This window comes from Thalassophryne amazonica, chromosome 1 (genome assembly GCF_902500255.1).
Source record: "Thalassophryne amazonica chromosome 1, fThaAma1.1, whole genome shotgun sequence".
Lineage (NCBI taxonomy): Eukaryota > Metazoa > Chordata > Actinopteri > Batrachoidiformes > Batrachoididae > Thalassophryne > Thalassophryne amazonica.
The window spans coordinates 7547866-7572596 of NC_047103.1; the positions used below are offsets into that span (position 1 = coordinate 7547866).

The 24731-nt window shown below is 42.8% G+C and overlaps 1 protein-coding gene across 1 annotated transcript in view; it reads right to left on the reverse strand.

Moving 5' to 3' along the window:
* The window catches only part of pola1 (polymerase (DNA directed), alpha 1), a 159659-nt gene that overhangs the window by 80617 nt on the left and 54311 nt on the right, over positions 1–24731 (reverse strand). The window contains 2 exon segments of the mRNA XM_034181311.1: positions 5513–5644; positions 14887–15071. Coding sequence (XP_034037202.1) covers positions 5513–5644; positions 14887–15071 — 317 coding nt within the window.

Below are 24731 nucleotides of genomic sequence, written 5' to 3' on the forward strand. Positions count from 1 at the left end.
TCTTCCTGGGGGTATCCCGAGGCATTCCCAAGTCATCTGGGAAATATAACCCATCAAGCATGTTCTGGGAGGGCAGTGGTGGGCACTGTTCAGCTAATCTAATAACCAATAAATATTGAAGCTAATGTTTTTGCTAGCGGATTAGCTTTTCATATAACTTTTAAAACCATCATCGGACCAATTATCTTCTAATAAATTTAGTTCTGATAACTTTCAGTCCGATAACATTTTTTTTCTGGTAAGGCGAACAAAGTTTAACAGTCAAAAACGTTTGTAAACCCTAAAACCAAACATTTTAATCCCTGTCATGCGTAGATCAGTGGTTTTTGGCAGACTGCCTGTCACTTGCTGATGACATCATTAAGTGTAAAACGTGACTGGCCGGTCGACGCGGGGAGCATTGTGGGTAGTGTAGTTCAGCTTCACTTTGGACGTTACAGTGTTATCGCCTGCTCGACACAAAAACAAAACTGACTAATTTCAACATTATTTTATTTCATTTCTTTGTGGCACGGGATAAGATGTGTACAGGGACTTTTCTTCACCGTTTACACACTGTTTGGATAAGCAGGACACTTTATATGGATTATTTCTTCAGATGAATCCCACTGAAACTAACAGGTAAGAATTTGTATTTACTACGTGTGTATTTTACTCTGCCAATCAATGCATTAATGGACGTATTTCAGTTGTTTAAGCCACAGGGTTCGAAGCGTGTGAAAAAAGCATCAGCTTTTGGTTCATAAATGACGGTGTATCTAATACTGAGATAAACTGTGACTTCTAATACTGTGTTTTACTGCTTTTCAAAGATGACAGTGTTTGGGGTTTTATTTTTTTATTCATTCATTTTTCATGTGTTCTTTGTGTTTGTGATCCTTAAATGTATCCAGCAGCTCCTGCGGCGCTTAAAGTGAAACTGGTTTATCAGAAGCCAACAGCATAATCTGATGTGGCCACATCCGAATCAATACTAATAGTTATCGGTTATCTGTAATAAAGATACTTTTTTTTTTTTTAGAAGTTTAGCGTCATAAAAGACAACTTTTCAGTTATCTGATTAATGGTTATTGAAGCTAACTTTTTGGTTAGCTGTGCCTACCACTGTGGGAGGGATACAGGAGAAGTCAGCCCATTGTGAACCCCAGGTATGAACTAGGCCGGAGCCAACCCTAACTCTTCCCCTAACCCGAGCATCCTCACCAGATGCACGAATCACCTCAGCTGGCTGCTTTCGATGCGAAAAAGCAACCGCTCCACTCAGAGTTCCTCCGGGATAGTGGAGCTTTTCACCCTGTCCAGGAGTGTAAACTATTCTTTCAGTCATTACCCAAAGTTCATGACCACAGGTGAAGACAGGACGTAAAACCACTGATAAATGGAAGGGCTTAAGAACTGATGGAAATTAAGTACAACAGATTCCGTGACTTGGAAATGTGGTGATTGACCAGCCATCTGCCTGGGTGGTTGCCATCCAGGATGCAAGGTGGTTCTGTGGTGTTGCAGATGTGGTGACGCACTACACCAGTGCATGCTCCCAGTCCTTACAGCTAACTTCAAGAATGTTTCTCAAACATGATGGTGCAAGTCAAGAGTCTTAAGGCACTCCGAAGAGAATCCAAGACCTAAGAGCGCCATCCAATGGCAAGTCTGAACACTCCCTCCCACAGACATGCATGGGTGTGTCACACGGAGCAAGCAGGAGTTCCAGTGTGGACCTCTATCATGGAACTCCGTAAGAAGTAGGTTCAGGGCGACTTTCTACATTTAATCTAAATTACTGAAAGAGCAACAATTAAAGATCCTAAGACGATGTCCCACAAACATATTTGCGTGCACGAAGAAGGCACAAAAGCCATTTCCATCAGTGACTCCCGCAGCAGTGGAATGTTCCTGTCTCTCTGACAAGGAGCAGAATCAGCCCTAACTGGTTTGGTGCTTCAGCAGTCGATACCTCCGTCTCTAAAGTGAATCCAGTAAAATCAGTCTCCCACATTCATAGACGGTGAATAGAACCCAAACGCTTCCACTTTGTACCGCCTCCTCTTAATCAAAGCTCCTCCATTCAACAATTTGACCTTTTGTTCAAAACAGGATTATCACCTTCTCTGGTCTTCACTCACCCTTTCTTCCCCCCTCCCCTCTCCTTTCTTCTCTTGCCCCTCATCCCGTTTCCAGGGATGACCCGCATGACGAGGGTAATTGCAATAATTTGTTAAATGCCATGGCAACGGTGGTTAGATGGGACGGTTAAAAGAAGAAAAAAGAAATGGGTGGCTCAGGAAACAAGCAAATCTCTCAATATGCCAAAAGACAGCAGGATGAAAGGATGAAGAGAGAGAACAAGTGTTTGCCTATTCTCAGGGTTTATTGATAATGGTGGGGGGGGCAGGAGGTAATTTCACTAATGATTAATGCCCCCGTAGCCAAGGCTGAGGACGCCAACACACACGTAGGCATATTTGTGTACACACCGAGGTGCAGCGCTTTTACTCTCTCTGGCCAGACAAACAGCTCTATTTGAACTCTCGCCCGGTCTGAAAGGAATCCTTAATTACACAATATTACCCCTCTTCATCGCCCCGCTGTGTGTGCTGTGTCCACTGCTGCTCAGCCTACAGCGGTGTGTTGCTGTGCGAGGTGGAAGTATTCAGCAGTAGCAGCTGTTTCGCACTTCATGACAAAGGGGTCGAGGGGGGGACTCGCTCCTCACACATTCACTTCACTAATTGATTTCTGTTCAGTGCGGTGAGACCGTAACCCCCACGTAGACGTGCATGCCTTCAGCACAGCACATACTCTTTGAGACAGACCGCCTGTTTTACTCACTTGGGAACAAGGTGCTAAAATATCCAGCACAGAGAACCAAGTCGGTTCTGTTTGACGCAAGTGGAACTAACGTCCATTTACTGATGCAGCCTGCATTATTCATGCAGAAAAGTGTGCCGACAGTGATTAATGAACATGCTATGTATTATTTCTTGATCAGTTTCCGGCCACTTTTTCATCGCGTCCGACCAATATACATCAGTTGGCCGACATTATCATCCAGTATGAGCCTTTCTTGAGCATATCGGTATCTGTGCCTTATGCAGCTTGTGCAGTAGAGGGTGCACCAACGGCAATGCTTTCAAGCATGGCTGGGACCCCATCACCCCGTGGTCACATTAGCAACAAGATACAGAGGAAACATGACCAGCTGCCATTCATTTTCAATCACACTGGGTATTTCACAGGGACAAGAGACAAGCGGTCACTGCATCACCAGCTAGGCATGACTAAAATAGACGAAAAGTCTTGTAAGTCTCTTCAACGTTTCCCTCGTTTTCACTCAGGATCACCACAGCAGATCTGAGGTGGATCTGTAAGTTTTATGCCGGATGCACTTCCTGACACAACTCCATATTACATGGGGAGCGGGCAGGGGCAGCCTTGAACCAGGAACCGTCCGCACTGAAAGCAAGCGCACTGAACCGCTTGGCCACCACCCCTGCAAAGTGGACAACAACTCTATTTTATGTAAATGCTGAATATGATACGGCACGGCCACGGCCAACCTGAAGGCAGTGTGTTGTACTTTGTTAGAGTCTTAGTTATATTTATAATTAAGTTAATATTTTAACTGTAAAACATCAAACCTCAGTTACATTTCTTTGTGTGTATGTATTTCGACAGATTATATAAGTATTGCAAATTTTTTAAACCAGAGTATCAGACCCCCTCCCCTCTCCAAAAAAATCTATATTGGGCTCTAGGTTTTAGTCTCATCACATTTTTACTCAGTGTGGACTCATTTTTCACTGCACCTGCAAGTTCTGCACCTCTATGGAAACTTTTTATCATGGCGACAACTATGTAGAAGTAAAAAAAAAAGTCTTATGCAAAACAACAGTTACAATGTTATAAAATATCAAATTTAATCTCATTAATAGTTCAACAAAAATGTAAGATGGAATCTACATAAACACACACACACCTTTTGTGCCTATAAGTGTTACCAACAATAAGTATGTTTTTATTGTTATTTTTTTTGTTAAGTTATTTTTTGGTCCCCAATGCAATTAATTTTACACTGAGTACGATCTATGAGTTGCTGTTTCTGTATTCATTCTTCAACTTAAAAGTCTTGTGTTTATCACTTTGGGACGACTCACGTTGTGACTTGGCATTACAAAAAGGCTGTGGACCCTCAAATTTTGGTAAAGTAATTTTAAACTGGAATGACAACAGTAAACTGAGCTAACAATAACACAAAACAGGATTTCAAGCTTCAGTTATCCTTGTTTTGAGTAGGCAAGTTGGCTCAGTCCTTCATGCCAACTGAGCCCATTTGTCATAGTTTTAGTAGTGCTCCAGTGAGCCAATTTTCCCTGATGTATCCTTTAAATTTCACCTGTCTTTTAATACTACCGAGATTGCATGTTAAACTAGCTTTTGTCGATTGAGCATGCCTTTAAAATTCCTTCTGATGCTTTTTTCCACTTTGTACACATAATGTGCTCTTCTGGTTGTAAATGCCAACTCAGTACCCTGCTGCGGTTTGTGTCCCCCCCTTTGTCTCTGATCCAACATCTCTATGATGGCTTCTTTCACCATCACCGCATCTGTTTTATCCCCCATTGTGTTAAACACAAACACTTTCAGAAATGTGGCTTTTAAACTTTCCTGAAGGTCAATTTTCTCACATTTTGACTACTTCATTGCCTGCTGCCAGTTTCACTGACAACATGGCTTCAAGGATTAGTTGCTAGAAAAAAGGCAGGTAAGCCACACGGTGTAGCAGCACATATAATCTAAATTTCTTTCTTTTTTTTATCAAAGTACTGTATATCAAGATTGATCAAGCAAAATATGTCATGACAAACTTATTAAGCTGAGGCTTGAGAGGTGGAGCTATACACTGGACAGAAGGGGAATGAAAGCCAGAAAGAGCAAGTTGGAGTGCATGTGCATGAATGAGAAAGAGGGCAGCAGAGTGGTGCAATAGCAAGAGGTGGTAAAGGTGGAGATAGGTTTACACAGTTAGGTTCAATTTGTCAAAATAAGGGAGAGTGTGGTGAAGAAGTGCAGAACAGAATGCAGGCCAGCTGTGTTGTATGGCCTGGAGGCAGTAGCTATGACAAACAGGCAGGTGGTGGAGCTGGAGGTGGCAGAGCTGAAGATGCTGTGGCTTTCATTAGGAGTGATGAGGATGGATTGGCTTAGAAAGTGGTCAGGTGAAATTGAGATGCTTCAGGTATCTGCAGAGGAGGAAGGCAGGATATATTGGGAGAAGGATGCTGAGGATGCAGCAGCCAGGCAGGAGGAGAAGAGGAAGGTTAAAGAGATTCATGGATGTGAGGACAGAGGACATGAAGGATGTTAGTGTGACAGCAAAAGAAACAGTGGATTTGAATGAGACTGAAGATCTACTCTGGTGACCCCGAAGTGGAACAGCCAGAAGAATGAGAAATCTACCTCAAACAAGACCCTATGCACACGTCTAGTGCCAAACCAACAAATAAATACTTACAGAATAGTATTTCTTGATGTGGCGGCGGATGTCGAGTAGCAGCTTGTTGCTAACATTAGCAACATAGTCAAGAGGGCGGGTCCCACATGTGATGTGACAGCAGCGTAACAAACTTGGCTCCAATTTAGATCCCTACAGAAAAAAAGGAATGCCCATCACTTTTAGGAATCTCAAAACAAACCCATAGCAACAAACCGTTCTTGATGTCACCTACAGGTTTTCTATGGGTGGATTTGAAGCCCAAATCAAACATCACCAGAGGTCGCCAGCTTGGCAGTGCCCAGCCCCACCAAACTTGTAGCCAAACCATAAATGGGTGAAGAAGTGAAGCATGACCAGGGTGACTTGGACGAGGAGAAGCAAGTCAGAACACACCCACCTCTCTTGAAGCTTACCAAGCTAATGCGAACAGGCTACACCACCTGAACGGAATTCGGATGACTAATGCACATTTCCGAGGACTAATGGGTGGCTTTGGCGCAGATACTAAAACCTACAACTGGCATAGTGTCTTTATCACCATGACACTATCACTGAAGCCAGTGTTGCCAAACTATCAATACCTGTTAAATTGTACCAATGGCGCCAACATGCAAATTACACTAAATTTCACTCAACAAAAATACTGGAGCACTGACTTCTCGAATGCTCTGTTAGTGCAATTAACTGCACATCAAGCTATATTTACCTCAGATATTTGTAACAAAATGCTCAGAAAGGACAAATATGGTCAGCCCACAGATGCTGGCAGCCTCTGCTAGCAGCTAGCGGGTGGCATCATGGACAAGCCAACACACTAGCTGTCAATCAAGGTGACTAATTATTCTTAAGTTACAGGTTTAAAATGGGTTAAACTGAAGAGTTCACACATTCATTCATTTTCTATACCCGCTCCTTCCAATTAAGGGTCATGGGGTGGGGGGTGGGGAGCTGGAGATAGTAGTCACTGGGTGAGAGGCGGAGCTTACACTGGACAGAAGGCCAGTGTATCATAGGGCTATTTCTACAATTATTAAATAAGAATAAAATGTGAACTTTTTTTTAATGTACAGCTGCATTTTAAGGGCCAATCCCAAGAGGTCGAATTAAAGAAGCGTGTTGTGATTGGACATAACCCTATTATCAGAAAGAAAAATGTCCATTACATTAAACCCTTCAGCAGCACGTCAGACACAGGAAGCGCGATGGGTTCGAGCACTTCTGGATACAGTAAATTTTAACTTTCTAGCCGAGTAAAAACAGGTCAACACGACCTCAGTAACACAATTCCCCACTTGTCAGCTCGACATCATGGACGCAAAGAAAAAGTAGCGACAGTACATAGCAAGTACGCTAAATATAACTGCTTTAAACACTCCGTCCTTTAACCCTGAACTCCACTTAACTGTGACTGACAGCAGCAGCAAAAAAAAAAAAAAAAAAAAAAAGCTTTCTGCAGAGAAGGTGACACCCCCCCACCTGGACACGCAGGTGTTTTTTTTGTTGGCCTACATTATTGCTTTCAAGAAAAAACATCCAATTTTCTACCCCTTCAATCAATCAACTCATGTCTCTCCCCGAGGCAGTTTCAAATGTTCTGCTTCTGCTTTACGTTTCATCTTTTGTTTTGTTTTTTCTCCCCCCATCTGAATGAAACCAGCCTCCTCTCTCCTCCGCCTCCCACGGCCTCCTCCTCATTTCCTTCTTACTCTTTTATCTCACTTCTTTCATTCCAGACCTTCCATCCCAAACAGTCCCTCTTCCAAGGTTGTATCCATTAAATTTATACACATCTTAACTCACCGGTTATTTTATGACTGAGCAATTAAAAGAAAATGATGAAGCCTCCTCAGAACTCGCCATCTGGTGTTTGTGTGTCTGATGGAAAAGCTCCAAAATCTAACCTTAAATATGGCAGTCAGACAAGATCCTCCATGATAAACTACTTATTGATTATTCTATCTATCAAGTGGACACCCATTATTTATTTATTTTACTATTAAGAGAGTTTAAAAAGTGATGGATGAATCCAAACTGTATTCACATCCATGTCTCCTGAAAACAAAAACAAAACTGACAAAATTCAGTCCCGTCTCTAAAACCCATCTAAAGGTTTCTTAGAACCGCAAAGTCACATTTCTTCAATGAAAAGAAAAGGCCTGGACCAAGCAGGGACCACGGACAAGCAAGCAGCAACACTAAGTGCACGCTTCATTTTGCCCAAGATGTAATCTTTTGGATTCCGGGGCGTCAGAGACTTCGCACCAAATGGTGGCAGTAATGCACTGGTCAGCTGTTTGTCCTACCAACAAAACAGAAGAAGAAGAATAATCCCAGTTTGTTGCAATGACATACAGATAATCACTGCTCAGTCTGAAGCTATGGGTGACAGTGGAACACCATGTTTCCAACCTGACAGTTCTTCAAAATGTGGTCTTTACCGACCTTGAGACGTTTCTTCTTTGTTGTAAGTTTGACACTGTTTGATCCCATTACTGAGTAAATCCATCATAAAGCAAAGATCATCATACATGGTCAAACTCAAAACCAAGAAACATGCAAGCAAACTGAAAAATTTCAAGGTTTCCAGTACAATTATTTAGAGCCATGAACCAGAGAACATTTTCTGCTTCAAAAATCCAAAGACGAATTTGCGGTAGCCTATTTCACAATATTGCGAAAAACAACTGCTGAGGCAGAAATGGGCGTGACCTACACCACTGAAACAAGCTTACTCCATCAATTGCAAAGGTATAAAGTTTTTGTATGTATGACTCATGGATCAGAAGTTTAGTTTTTGTCAAAATGTTTTTATTTATAGTGCCACCTAACGTTTTCAGCAGCCATTTTTTTTTGTATGCAAATAATTGGTACTGAGCCCTACCAACCCTCGTAAATTTCACATTTCAACTAAACCTGGTTTAACCTGCTCACTGACATTTTGTGCTTAGAAAAGAAAAACGGGGGGGGGAGACGACAAGAAAACCCATGCCCATTCTCCATCGATTGTGGAGCTGCACCAGGAAGAGTATCCAGTGTAAAAAATGTCAAACCAACATTCAGAACCATATCGTATTTGCTGCGGTGAGCCGGAGCCAAAAGAATTCACTGTACCATAATTTGAGACATTTGTTGTGCACCTGTAAACTGACCCAAGAGCTGCCCTTAAGGGGTGAATTCTGACAAAAGTGAAGGCCACTGGAATCAAAGGTCAAAAACATTTGGTTGATTTTCCTGTTTGTACCTCCCAGGAAATTTGGCCCGTTTCTAAAGAAGTTGATGTGGTTGACAGTCACCCTCAGAACTGCCCTGAAATGGTTTGTTTTGGCAAATGTGAAGGTTACTGGGGTCAAAAGTCAGGTTTTCCCCACATACTTTCTCCACCAAACCTGGCAGAATTGACCTGCAATGTGAAACTTGCCAAAAGTCGATCCTCAAAACTGCCTGTCTGATTGTCATCCAGGACACAAGGCAGTTTGTTGTGTTGTGGATGTGGTGACTCACAGCACCAGCACATGGTCCCAGTCTGGACTTAACAGGTGTCATGTTCTTTCCCCATCTTCAAGTATGGACAAAATCCAACCGATGGCCAAAATGGTTTTCCATAATTGTCGACGATAATCTCCCGTTTGGGGAATCGTTCTTTCGTGTCTTACTGTTGGAGCTTTGCTGTCATGACAGTAAGCTCTACCACCTATATCTCTGAAATTCTAACATGCTTTTTAAAATGCTTTCCTTTTAACAATATGTGTTATCGAAACTCCATTCAGACTATGTCAGGAAAACACACCCCACCTCTGGGCCCAGATAATTTGTCCTGCTTTAACCTCCTCCTCCTCTCATGTTTACACCCATCAAACATCTTTCCTCCTGTCTGTCCTCCGTCATCCGTCACTGCCTCCTCCCTCCATCCCTGGCACTGTGTCAGTGATGGAGTCAAGGCCCATCTGTCCTCCCCTCTCAATGAGCTGTTAGACCATGTTCACCACCCTAATTAACTTAAAGTCTTATCAGCGTCTCTCCAGCATGTGTTTGCATTCCAGCCTCTTCAGCAAATGTTGGAAAATTAGCAAAAAAAAAATCCAAGGGAAAACAAAACAAAACAATGCTGCAATAAGTAACAGTGATAGGAAATGTGCTGAAGCACCAGACCTCTGCAAATATATATATATATATATATATATATATATATATATATATATATATATATATATATATATATAAAAAGGTCGAACCATCTCTCTTTGAATACGAGGGACAGGAATTATTTGCCTTCCTGCATGTCTTCATGTGAGGATACAGTGTGGAAGCAGCTTGTGCTGATATCATCAGGTCAAACTCCTTTTAGAATTTAATTCTCGTTGTCAGCTCCAGCAGAGGATGGAGGCTTGTCAGGTTTATTAGCATCTTTTAGACAAGAAGAAGCTGTTGGCCCGGCTCCTCATTAGGAGCTGATAAAACAAACACACATACACACAGAGATACACACAGAGACACACACACACACACACACACACACACACACACACACACACACACGACCTTGGCTTGACAAATGGTCGGAGATCAGTGTGAGAGCAGCAGGGGTTAAGGAAAGGCTTTTCAAGTTGTGGAGTCCAAACTATGCCAATGAAAACAGAGTCTGTGCTGGAGCCAGGCAGCTGTCTAAAAATACAGACACAGACACAATATAGTGGATGACTCCAGCATGAATCCTCCACAGAAAGTTTGTCTTCAGAAACACTTCTGCTCCATTGTCTTCTCTGATACAGCTGCAAATATCGGCTGATCCACTGATCCTCAAGGCACTTTCTGGTAAAGTAACGCTGGATCACGACCCCTTGGCAGAAGGGTGCACACTCAAAATTGCACATCTACTGAATACATCTATACATCTACTGAATATACGTACTTAAATTAGTTCCAGCCAACATGGTCTGCATATCCGCCCAATCGCAAGTCCATTGGTCCGCACATTTTCATTCATCCACCAGTGTTACTTCACCATGCAGTTACTCATTACCAAAGTATCAAAGAACCAAGATATTTGGGACAGAAGCTCATCTCACAACCCTATCACATGAGTTCAGAGGACATGATCTTTGGCCTACATTTTCTTGGTTAATACAGAAAGAAAACCTGTGCCCTGCTACATAAACCGTGTTGATCGGTCAGACCTCCTGCTTGTACTGATTTTATCAGCAGCTGTACAGTAGTGTTCAGAATAATAGTAGTGCTATGTAACTAAAAAGATTAATCCAGGTTTTGAGTATATTTCTTATTGTTACATGGGAAACAAGGTACCAGTAGATTCAGTAGATTCTCACAAATCCAACAAGATCAAGCATTCATGATATGCACACTTTTAAGGCTATGAAATTGGGCTTTTAGTAAAAAAGAAGTAGAAAAGGGGGTGTTCACAATAATACAACCCCTGGCAATAATTATGGAATCACCGGCCTCGGAGGATGTTCATTCAGTTGTTTAATTTTGTAGAAAAAAGGCAGATCACAGACATGACACAAAACTAAAGTCATTTCAAAAGGCAACTTTCTGGCTTTAAGAAACACTATAAGAAATCTGGAAAAATAATTGTGGCAGTCAGTAACAGTTACTTTTTTAGACCAAGCAGAGGGAAAAAAAATATGGAATCACTCAATTCTGAGGAATAAATTATGGAATCACCCTGTAAATTTTCATCCCCAAAACTAACACTTGCATCAAATCAGATCTGCTCGTTAGTCTGCATCTAAAAAGGAGTGATCACACCTTGGAGAACTGTTGCACCAAGTGGACTGATATGAATCATGGCTCCAACACGAGACATGTCAATTGAAATAAAGGAGAGGATTATCAAACTCTTAAAAGAGGGTAAATCATCACATAATGTTGCGAAAGATGGTTGTTCACAGTCAGCTGTGTCTAAACTCTGGAGCAAATACAAACAACATGGGAAGGTTGTTAAAGGCAAACATACTGGTACACCAAGGAAGACATCAAAGCGTCAAGACAGAAAACTTAAAGCAATATGTCTCAAAAATCGAAAATGCACAACAAAACAAATGAGGAACGAATGGGAGGAAACTGGAGTCAACATCTGTGACCGAACTGTAAGAAACCACCTAAAGGAAATGGGATTTACATACAGAAAAGCTAAACGAAAGGCATCATTAACACCTAAACAGAAAAAAACAAGGTTACAATGGGCTAAGGAAAAGCAATCGTGGACTGTGGATGACTGGATGAAAGTCATATTCAGTGATGAATCTCGAATCTGCATTGGGCAAGGTGATGATGCTGGAACTTTTGTTTGGTGCCGTTCCAATGAGATTTATAAAGATGACTGCCTGAAGAGAACATGTAAATTTCCACAGTCATTGATGATATGGGGGCTGCATGTCAGGTAAAAGCACTGGGGAGATGGCTGTCATTACATCATCAATAAATGCACAAGTTTACGTTGATATTTTGGACACTTTTCTTATCCCATCAATTGGAAGGATGTTTGGGGATGATGAAATCATTTTTCAAGATGATAATGCATCTTGCCATAGAGCAAAAACTGTGAAAACATTCCTTGCAAAAAGACACATAGGGTCAATTTCATGGCCTGCAAATAGTCCGGATCTTAATCCAATTGAAAATCTTTGGTGGAAGTTGAAGAAAATGGTCCATGACAAGGCTCCAACCTGCAAAGCTGATCTGGCAACAGCAATCAGAGAAAGTTGGAGCCAGATTGATGAAGAGTACTGTTTGTCACTCATTAAGTCCATGCCTCAGAGACTGCAAGCTGTTATAAAAGCCAGAGGTGGTGCAACAAAATACTAGTGATGTGTTTGAGCATTCTTTTGTTTTTCATGATTCCATAATTTTTTCCTCAGAATTGAGTGAGTCCATATTTTTTTCTCTCTGCTTGGTCTAAAAAGTAACTGTTACTGACTGCCACAATTTTTTTTCCTGATTTCCTATAGTGATTCTTAAAGCCAGAAAGTTGCCATTTGAAATTACTTTAGTTTTGTGTCATGTCTGTGATCTGCTTTTTTTCCTACAAAATTAAACAACTGAATGAACATCCTCCGAGGCCGGTGATTCCATAATTTTTGCCAGGGGTTGTAGTAGTGTGACATTCAGTCAGTGAGTTTGTCAATTTTGTGGAACAAACAGGTGTGAATCAGGTGTCCCCTATTTAAGAATGAAGCCAGCACCTGTTGAACATACTTTTCACTTTGAAAGCCTGAGGAAAAACGGACGTTCAAGACACTGTTCAGAAGAACAGCGTAGTTTGAGTAAAAAGTTGATTGGAGAGGGGAAAACTTATACGCAGGTGCAAAAAATTATAGATAGTTAGAAGACACCTGTGTGAAGCTAATTTATTTGCAAGAATCCCCCGCAAAGTCCCTCTGTTAAATAAAGGACATGTGCAGAAGAGGTTACAATTTGCCCAAGAATACATCAACTGGCCTAAAGAGAAATGGAGGAATATTTTGTGGACTGATGAGAGTAAAATTGTTCTTTTGGGGTCCAAGGGCCACAGACAGTTTGTGAGACGACCCCCAAACTCTGAATTCAAGCCACAGTTCACAGTGAAGCATGGTGGTGCAAGCATCATGATATGGGCATGTTTCTCCTACTATGGTGTTGGGCCTATATATCGCATACCAGGTATCATGGATCAGTTTGGATATGTCAAAATACTTGAAGAGGTCATGTTGCCTTATGCTGAAGAGGACATGCCCTTGAAATGGGTGTTTCAACAAGACAATGACCCCAAGCACACTAGAACATGAGCAAAATCTTGGTTCCAAACCAACAAACGGGAGGTGATGGTCTAGTGGTTAAGGTGTTGGGCTTGAGTCCAGAAGATCATGGGTTCAAATCCCCACCTGACTGGAAAATCACTAAGGGCCCTTGGGCAAGGTCTTTAATCCCCTATTGCTCCCGGTGTGTAGTGAGCGCCTTGTATGGCAGCACCCTGACATCGGGGTGAATGTGAGGCATAACTGTAAAGTGCTTTGAGCATCTGATGCAGATGGAAAAGCGCTATATAAATGCAGTCCATTTACCATTTAACAAAATTAATGCCTTGCAGATGTGAAGAAATCATGAAAAACTGTGGTTATACAACTAAATACTAGTGTAGTGATTCACAGGATTGCTAAAAAACTAAAGCAGTTTGAACATAATAGTTTTGAGTTTGTAGCGTCAACAGCAGATGCTACTATTATTGTGAACACCCCCTTTTCTACTTTTTTTTTTACTAATAGCCCAATTTCATAGCCTTAAGAGTGTGCATATCATGAATGCTTGGTCTTGTTGGATTTGTGAGAATCTACTGAATCTACTGGTACCTTGTTTCCCATGTAACAATAAGAAATATACTCAAAACCTGGATTAAATTTTAGTCCCATAGCACTACTATTATTCCTTACAGGTGTCAAAACCCAGCCCTTCGTCATCATCATGACACCTGGGTAACAGATCCAGTAGGGAATTGCCTGTTGGGGTGAAATACAGTCAGTGGGGACCTTGTGTATCTCGTGGCCACTACAGTATCCATGAAGTCCCATCAGGAACCCTGAACGTGAGATGGCTAACAGGGCTCTGGCAAAACAAGAAGTCCTCAGCAGCAGATCAGGCGGAGGAGGACACGGTTTGTAATCCAACAGCTGTGAAGTTGTATGAAGGCTGTAGCAAGTCATCAGATCCTGATTACTTGGAATTCCCAGCCATTGGACCAAGCTAAGGATCTGTTAAGGACTGTGTTTGTTGACGTGCAGTGACGTTCCCACATTAAACAAACCCATGTGAAGGCTTCTCCAGAAGAGACCATCTTCCTTGTCACCAAGGGATTGTCACGGAGTAAATGTCCCTACGGTTATGGCACTGAAACAGCTCTGTATAGCAGGTTTCTAATTGGCACCCGCGTGTGTACTCTAGTGAATAAATGCACCCGATGAGTGGAGTATTTGAACACGTGGGTAAATAATAAAAACTGAAGCAGTTATTGTCCAAGATTGCAGCATAGCTCCCGCATCTGTGAGTGGACAACAGGGGGCGCCAATCTGGAGCGGTATGTGGTATAACACACTGCAAACCCCAAGTTAACCAACAACACTTGTTTTTAAACAATATATTGTCCATATATAGCTAGCCTAACCCAGTCACGACAACGCCTCACTAACTCAACTAGTCCTTTGAGCATCTCACCTGAAAAATCAGGCTGTTGAATTTCTGATAATGCGTTTATGTCATTTATCGAATAAAGAAGTGAAGCCACAGACATTTTTGTGGCAGGAAATGTAAGAGGGAGTGATGACGCCAAGCTGGTAGCCCCGCCCATTTAGCCACACCACGATGGTAGATTTAAGGTGAGCGCTTCATTAGCGTGCACTCACAGCTCCTTCGAAGACGCTGTCGTAGATGTTGTCAGTGCTGCACTGAGGGCAGCAGAAAGTGAACCTTTCGCAGTCTTTGTACCGCTCTTCATCCGTCAGCTGGACCGGAGCTCCCAGCAGGCCATCGGCCTCCTCCTCCCTCTGGTGGTGCTGCTGCTGGGCTCGGAACTGACCCGGGTCCAGACCTGCAACAGACAGAAGCCAATGTGAAATTATGATTGCTTCATCCTGTTGCAATTATTTAAAAACAATAGCTAATAAATGGCACTGGATCATCTGGTTTATACTTTTATTTGGCTCTCAGCTGTCAGAACTATAAAATGTAGAAATTATAACACACACACACACACACACACACACACACGCTAGCTGCCACCTGCCACATCCACTAATAAACATGATTTTTTTTCTTTTCAAGGTCATGTGATCAACAGTGAAGCAATATATAATATATATAATATAATATATGGCTTCCTGTACAGCAACGACATAGATCCTTTACATTTGATTGGTAGATTGTCATGTGGTCTTCATTATTTGTACAAATGTATAGAAAAATAGTGTATTGTCTCTGTTCAAAACATTAGGGGAGTCAATCACCAGATGCAGGACCTCTCAACTTTTGATATTCAATTACTCAAAAAGTTACTATCACACAGATATCTTTCAAATGTGTATATAATGTACACATGTAATCAGCGTTTACACATGTAATCAGCGTTTACACATAGGCAGGACGTGTTACGAATGTCATATTTGCGTCATTCTTGGCACATTCCTGACATTCTTAACTTGACAACACATCTGAATAGGTTTCTTAATAGTGCGTGTTGGTGTGTGATATTCGTGATTTTCGTGGAGCATTTTTTTGACTGTCAAAAAATCTTCCATGAATGTCACACACCACCCTCATTTCGCCTCATGTTGTGGAGGTCGCAACTGAGCGTGTTGATCCATCTTGATTAGTGATGATCCTTAATAGAGCGTGACAGTGTGCTTCTCTGACATGCGCACAATTAAACCCTGCTGCACCGCATTCAGTTTCATTGCTGCAGTATACTGAAGAAAGACAGTGATGGCAAGTCAGCTAAAAGTCTCGTTCCAATGCTCCTCAGCGCGCTCCTGCATGTGTTCAACCTGCTGCTGTGCCTGATGTTTGGGAAAACGAGCGAGACGAGAGCCGCGTGGGGCCACACATCAGGCTCTCTCAGTCTTCTCCTCCTCTCTGCGCCACTTCATGGCACAGAGACCAACTAAGCATGCAGTCACAAAGTTCTTCTGCTGTGGATTATAAAGCGCAAACTGGAGCGATCTGAATTGTTCAGCAACTGACGGTTGGATGAATATGGGTGTTTGTGGAGACAATTTGCCTCATTCACAACGTGACAGAACTTAACGATGCGCTGTTACGCGCGATACTGCTCTTGACCGTGCGTAATGGTTCCTGATAATTCTCCAGCAACACGTGCTGTTAATCATAATGCGTGGTAACAGGTTGCAGCAGTTTGCAACTGCAGGTTGCAGCAGGTTGCAACTGAGGACACCTCAACATTTTTGACAGATAAGAAGGTAAGTGAAAGCCTGTATCAAATTTACAATCAGTTGATGTGTATTTAGCAATTTATAACAATTTGTAATCAGAATGTCAGGGCCTCCATTTCACATGAGGTCCAGACCCCTTGGGTCTGATGACAAACAACCTGACAACCAGATTATAGATAAAGACTCATATAGGTGATGATCTGGAAGCACTTTGTCTAAGCTAATGTCGTATACAATTACAGTGATGAAGATGCATATTTTCTGGGAAAACCAGGCATCTGTAAGAATCTCACAGTGTGTAACTGTAACATTTCTGCAGACCCCTCTCACTCTGGACACACACTGTTTAAACTCCTCCCCTCTGGTCGGCGTTACAAAAACAACCAGACAGGAACAGTTTCTTTCCACAGGCCTTCACACTGATGAACAACTTAATCTGACAAAAAAAACAAACAAACTACTAATTCATGTACAACTTTAATCTGTCTATTTCTCCTTTGCACACATTTTTTACTGCACATTTTATTGCACATTTTTACTGTGAATTATTTAGTGTTTAGAGTATATTTATACAGGCTTGTACAGTGACAGTTCAACGCGGAGTCAAATGTATTCTTGTAGATACTTGGCGGATAAAGTCCATTTTACCCGACTGAGCTGCAGATGACTTTCTTATGTCTAAAAGTAGCTTTGTGAATATGAAAAGTATATGTTCTGAAAGTACTTTTTGAGAACTGTACATTGATGAAAATTCGAACATTGAAAACTTAAATACAGCACTGTGGTAGCCTTTTTCTTGAATCTCCTTCTCTGTAACTAACTGTTAGGCAGTGAGAGGCTCGAGGCAGGCTGCTGGTCAGCACAACAGCAGGCCTCTATTCTGTTGACATTTTAATATTTTCTCATGAAAATTATATGATAGGAAAGCACTTTTTGAGAACTAGTGGCTGACAGTCCCCACAACACCAGCAGCAGCAAGGAACATCCCAGCCTGCTCTGTTCCCAACATTCGGGGAGTCAATCATCAGGACCTCTCAACTTTTGATTTTCAATTACTCAAAAAGTTACTATCACACAGATATCATTCAAATACATATATAAAGTACCTCCTAATGATGGGAATAGAATTACATCACGTCATGCCTTTTAGTTCCGTAACTTTCACCCCATTGAACAACTCTGTGTTTCAGTAAAAATGCAAACATAATAGGAGGAAGTGAAATCCAGTACACTGTCATCCTTATGCAGTGTTTTCTAATGGCTAGAAAAGTACTGTCAGATGAAGAATCAAACAAGTTCCTATCACGGTTTTTCACTGGATTAAAAAAAAAAAAAAAAAAGACAAGCACTTTTTTACCTGTCCGATTTAAGTAAAATACCCAGTGACGAGGATTTAACTAGGTGTCATATAAAACAAATAATGAATACTTTCCATTTGTGCAACAGAAAGAATACCCCGTTCTCCCATCAGAGGGCAAAGGGCAATCCATGCGGAATTCTGCCTGCAGGAGGCAGCCAATAGCCAATTATACAGTATAATAAAAATAATAAATCTAAAGCTAACCCATGGCTAACAAAAGGTCTTCAAAAGGCTTGTAAGAAGAAAAATATACTATACAGAGAATTCATTAAAAGTAAATCAAGAGAGGCAGAGGTTAAATATAAGGACTATAAAAATAAATTAACAACTATCATGCGGAACTATAAAAAAATCATACTTTGGAAAAATACTAAACGATAATAAAAACAATATAAAGGAAACATGGAAAATACTGAATAGTATTATAGCAAATAAACCCAAATCAAATAATTATCCAACATACTTTACTTATGAAAACAAAGATGAATATAACATGAAATAGTTTAAGTGAAATAGTTTAATAGAAATAGTGAAATAGTAGAAATAGTTTCAATAAATTTTTTGCTAATGTTGGGCCAGATCTGGCAGCTGAAATTCCACACAGTCCATGGGAAAATCAGAAATTAATCGCCAGAAATCCACACGTTTCTCAGCCCAGTAGATGAAAGGGAAATTATTAACGTAGTTAGTACATGTAAAAGTAAAAAAAAAAAAAAAAAATCAACGGATCATAATGAGGTACATATGTCCTTAGTAAAGTGAATAATTACTGAAATCGCAAAACCATTATCATATATTTTTAATAAATCATTTCAAACTGGAATTGTTCCTAACAGTATGAAAGTGGCAAAAGTGATTCCTTTATTCAAATATGGTAGCAACCATCTTTTTACTAACTACAGGCCTGTGTCTCTATTGTCACAATAGAATAAAACAGCAGACTGCATTGAAAAAAGAGAATGTTTGAGCCAACTTAAAAAAAACTGTTACAATTTGTAAAAAACCTGAATGAATTAAGTTGTTTGAACTTAAGTTTGAAAGTTAAATCAACTCTAACTTACAAACTTAAGTTCAAACAACTTAATTCATAAATAAGTTTTTAGGTGTCATTATTGATGAAAACATTAATTGGAAAGCTCATATTCAGCATATTCAAATGAAGGTATCAAAGAGTATTGCAGTATTAAATAAAGCAAAGCATGTTCTTGATTGCAGAGCACTACATACTCTGTATTGTTCATTGGTTGCTCCCTACCTGACTTACTGTGCTGAAGTTTGGGGCAACAATTATAAAACTACATTGCAACCATTATTCATTCTTCAAAAAAGAGCATTAAGGACAATTCATAATGCAGGTTATCGAGACCACACCAACCCACTGTTCATTAAATCACAAATATTAAAACTTCACGATATGATTTTGTTCAAGACTGTTCAATTAATGTACAAAGTAAAAAATAAACAAGTGCCATTTAGAATTCAAGAATATTTTACTAAGAGAGAGAGGGAAAATATCATTTACGCGGCTTGTATGATTTTAAAATTGCTGGTGCTCGGATGACCAGGAAAGGTTTCTGTGCCTCCATGTGTGGCCCTAGATTATGGAATAACCTGACGGATGAACTCAAACGATGTCCAAATATCAATCAGTTTAAAAAAAATCAATATAAAGAAATGATGTTTTCAAGATATGTATCTGCTGAAGAAGGATGAGTTTTGTGTGAAGCCAATTGTAACTGCAAATTTGTTCAGTAACACTCGGATTGTGTCCTTTAAGTTGAAGAGATTGAAGTGGTTGAAAATGGGAGTGGGAATAGTTGGGTTTTTTTTTTGGTTGAAGGGGTAGGCGTTAAAAAGCTTTGCTTCTGCCAACATCCTTTCAGGCACATGGATGCATTGTCAATCCATTTTCTTTTTCACTGTTAATCCATTTTCTTTTTCATTGTCAATCCATCTTCTTTTCGTTGTAAGTTTTGTTTGTTGTTGTTTTGTTTGTGTGCTGAATAAATCATTCATTCATTCAATATCATGTACATCAGAATGCCAATTTCAATAAAATGTCTAATTTCAACACAAATTCTTATATATATATATATATATATATATACACACACACACATACAACCCCTGGCAAAAATTATGGAATCACCGGCCTCGGAGGATGTTCATTCAGTTGTTTAATTTTGTAGAAAAAAAGCAGATCACAGACATGACACAAAACTAAAGTCATTTCAAATGGCAACTTTCTGGATTTAAGAAACACTATAAGAAATCAAGAAAAAAAGATTGTGGCAGTCAGTAACGGTTACTTTTTTAGACCAAGCAGAGGAAAAAAATATGGAATCACTCAATTCTGAGGAAAAAATTATGGAATCACCCTGTAAATTTTCATCCCCACAAACTAACACCTGCATCAAATTAAATCTGCTCGTTAGTCTGCATCTAAAAGGAGTGATCACACCTTGGAGAGCTGTTGCACCAAGTGGACTGACATGAATCATCGCTCCAACACAAGAGATGTCAACTGAAACAAAGGAGAGGATTATCAAACTCTTAAAAGAGGGTAAATCATCATGCAATGTTGCAAAAGATGTTGGTTGTTCACAGTCAGCTGTGTCTAAACTCTGGAGCAAATACAAACAACATGAGAAGGTTGTTAAAGGCAAACATACTGGTAGACCAAGGAAGACATCAAAGCGTCAAGACAGAAAACAAAGCAATATGTCTCAAAAATCGAAAAATGCACAACAAAACAAATGAGGAACGAATGGGAGGAAACTGGAGTCAACGTCTGTGACCGAACTGTAAGAAACCGCCTAAAGGAAATGGGATTTACATACAGAAAAGCTAAACGAAAGCCATCATTAACACCTAAACAGAAAAAAACAAGGTTACAATGGGCTAAGGAAAAGCAATCGTGGACTGTGGATGACTGGATGAAAGTCATATTCAGTGATGAATCTCGAATCTGCATTGGGCAAGGTGATGATGCTGGAACTTTTGTTTGGTGCCGTTCCAATGAGATTTATAAAGATGACTGCCTGAAGAGAACATGTAAATTTCCACAGTCATTGATGATATGGGGCTGCATGTCAGGTAAAGGCACTGGGGAGATGGCTGTCATTACATCATCAATAAATGCACAAGTTTACATTGATATTTTGGACAATTGAAAGGATGTTTGGGGATGATGAAATCATTTTTCAAGATGATAATGCATCTTGCCATAGAGCAAAAACTGCAAAAACATTCCTTGCAAAAAGACACATAGGGTCAATGTCATGGCACAGGGTCAATGTCAACGAGCAGATCTGATTTGATGCAGGTGTTAGTTTTGGGGATGAAAATTTACAGGGTGATTCCATAATTTTTTCCTCAGAATTGAATGATTCCATATTTTTTCCTCTGCCTGGTCTAAAAAAGTAACCGTTACTGACTGCCATAATATTTTTTTCTTGATTTCTTATAGTGTTTCTTAAAGCCAGAAAGTTGCCATTTGAAATGACTTTAGTTTTGTGTCATGTCTGTGATCTGCTTTTTTTCTACAAAATTAAACAACTGAATGAACATCTTCCGAGGCCGGTGATTCCATAATTATTGCCAGGGGTTGTATCACAAATAACTCACCTGATTGTGTCCATTTTTTTATCCTTTTCTCACTCATTAAATGTCCATCCATCCATCCATTTTCTTCCGCTTTATCCGGAGTCGGGTCGCGGGAGCAGCAGCTCAAGCAAAGCCGCCCAGACCTCCCGATCCACACACACCTCCTCCAGCTCCTCCGGGGAAACCCCAAGGCGTTCCCAAGCCAGCCGAGAGATGTAGTCCCTCCAGCGTGTCCTGGGTCTTCCCCGGGGCCTCCTCCCAGTGGGACGTGCCCGGAACACCTCTCCAGCGAGGCGTCCAGGGGGCATCCGGAAAAGATGCCCGAGCCACCTCAACTGACTCCTTTCGACGTGGAGGAGCAGCGGCTCGACTCCGAGCTCCTCCTGAGTGACCGAGCTCCTCACCCTATCTCTAAGGGAGCGCCCAGCCACCCTGTGGAGGAAACTCATCTCGGCCGCTTGTACTTGCGATCTCGTTCTTTCGGTCATGAGCCAAATCTCATGACCATAGGTGAGGATCGGAACGTAGATCGATCGGTAAATCGAGAGCTTTGCCCCCCTACTCAGCTCTCTCTTCACCGCGACGGTCCAAGACAGCGACCGCATCACTGCAGATGCTGCACCGACCCGTCTATCGATCTCACGCTCCATCCGTCCCTCACTCGTGAACAAGACCCTGAGATACTTAAACTCCTCCACTTGAGGCAAGGACACTCCACCGACCTGAAGAGGGCAAAGCACCTTTTTCCAGTCGAGAACCATGGCCTCGGATTTGGAGGTGCTGATTCTCATCCAGGACGCTTCACACTCGGCTGCAAACCGCCCCAGTGCACGCTGAAGGTCCTGATTTGACGAAGCCAACAAAACCACATTGTCCGCAAACAGCAGAGACGAGATTCTGTGGTTCCCAAACCAGACCCCCTCTACACCCTGGCTGCGCCTAGAAATTCTGTCCATATAAATAATGAACAGAACTGGTGACAAAGGGCAGCCCTGGCGGAGGCCAACGTGCACTGGAAACAGGTTTGACTTACTACCGGCAATGCAAACCAAGCTCCTGCTGCGGTTGTACAGGAACCGGATAGCCCTTAACAAAGGACCCCGGACCCCATACTCCCGGAGCACTCCCCACAGGGTGCGCCGAGGGACACGGTCGAATGCCTTCTCCAGATCCACAAAACACATGTGGACTGGTTGGGCGAACTCCCATGAACCCTCGAGCACCCGATGGAGCGTGTAGAGCTGGTCCAGTGTGCCGCGACCAGGACGAAAACCACACTGCTCCTCCTGAATCCGAGGTTCAACCATCGGTCGAATTCTCCTCTCCAGTACTCTGGAATAGACTTTACCGGGGAGGCTGAGGAGTGTGATCCCCCTATAGTTGGAACACACCCTCCGGTCCCCCTTCTTAAACAGAGGGACCACCACCCCGGTCTGCCAATCCAGAGGCACTGTCCCCGATCGCCACGCGATGTTGCAGAGGCGTGTCAGCCAAGACAGCCCCACAACATCCAGAGACGTAAGGTACTCAGGACAGATTTTATCCACCCCAGGAGCCTTGCCATCGAGGAGCTTTCTAACCACCTCTGTGACTTCGGCCTGGGTAATGGATGAGTCCGCCTCCGAGTCCCCAGTCTCTGCTTCCTCTTCGGAAGACGTGACGATGGGATTGAGGAGATCCTCGAAGTACTCCTTCCACCGCCCGACAACATCCCCAGTCAGGGTCAACAGCTCCCCACCCGCACCGTAAACAGTGCTGGTGGAGAGCTGCTTCTGCCTCCTGAGACGTCGGACGGTTTGCCAGAATCTCTTCGAGGCCGATCGATAGTCCTCCTCCATAGCCTCCCCGAACTCCTCCCAGACCCGAGTTTTTGCCTCTGCGACCGCACGGGCTGCGGCACACTTGGCCTGCCGGTACCTGTCAGCTGCCTCTGGGGTCCCACCTACCCACAACGATAAGTAGGACTCCTTCTTCAGCTTGATGGCATCCCTTACTTCCGGTATCCACCACCGGGTTCGGGGATTGCCGCCGCGACAGGCACCAGAGACCTTGCGACTACAGCTACGAGCAGCCGCATTGACAATGGAGGTGGAGAACATGGTCCACTCGGACTCCATGTCTCCAACCTCCCCCGGGATCTGGGAGAAGCTCTCCCGGAGGTGGGAGTTGAAGACCTCGCTGACAGAGGGTTCCGCCAGTCGTTCCCAGCAGACCCTCATGATACGTTTGGGCCTGCCAGGTCTTACCGGCTTCCTACCCTCCCAGTGGATCCACCTCACCACCAGGTGGTGATCAGTTGACAGCTCTGCCCCTCTCTTCACTCGAATGTCCGAGACACGTGGCCGAAGGTCAGATGATACAACTACAAAGTCAATCATCAACCTCCGGCTCAGGGTGTCCTGGTGCCACGTGCACTTATGGACACCATTGTGCTCAAACATGGTGTTCGTGATGGACAAACTGTGACTAGCACAGAAGTCCAACAACTGAACACCACTTGGGTTCAGATCGGGGAGGCCGTGCTTCCCGATCACCCCCCTCCAGGACTCACTGTCGCCGCCCACGTGGGCGTTGAAATCCCCCAGGAGAACAATGGAGTCCCCAGTCGGAGCGCTATCTAGTAACCCTCCCAGGGACTCCAGGAAGGTTGGGTACTCTGCACTGAAAAAATGAAGAAAATGAAGCGTCCAGCCCCTCTCCAGGAGTTGGGTACCAGAGCCCAAGCTGTGCGTGGAGGTGAGCCCGACTATCTCTAGTCGGTATCTCTCAACCTCCCGCACAAGCTCAGGCTCCTTCCCCCCTAGCGAGGTGACATTCCACGTCCCAACAGCCAGGGGCTGTGAGCATGGACTGGGCCGCCGGGCCATCCGCTCTCGACCGCCACCCAGTCCTTTCTGCACCCAACCCCCATGGCCCCCTCTGCAGGTGGTGAACCACAGGAGGGCGGGCCCACGTCACTCTTTCGGGCTGAGCCCGGCCGGGCCCCATGGGCTAAGGCCCAACCACCAGGCGCTCGCGCGCGAGCCCCAACCCCAGGCCTGGCTCCAGGGTGGGACCCCGGCTCCGCCATACCGGGCGACGTCACGGTCCTTGATCTTTTACTAGTCATGGAGGTTCTGAACTGCCCTTACTCTGACCCGTCACCTACGACCTGTTTGCCTTGGGAGACCCTACAGGGAGCACAAAGTCCCCGACAACATAGCTCCTAGGATCATCCGGGTACGCAAACTCCCCCACCACGATAAGGTGGCAGCTAGAGGGGGAGTTTTCTCATTAAATGTATTCCATGTAATTTAATTTAATTTCAGGTGGGCGTTTAACCAACTTTCTTCAAAAA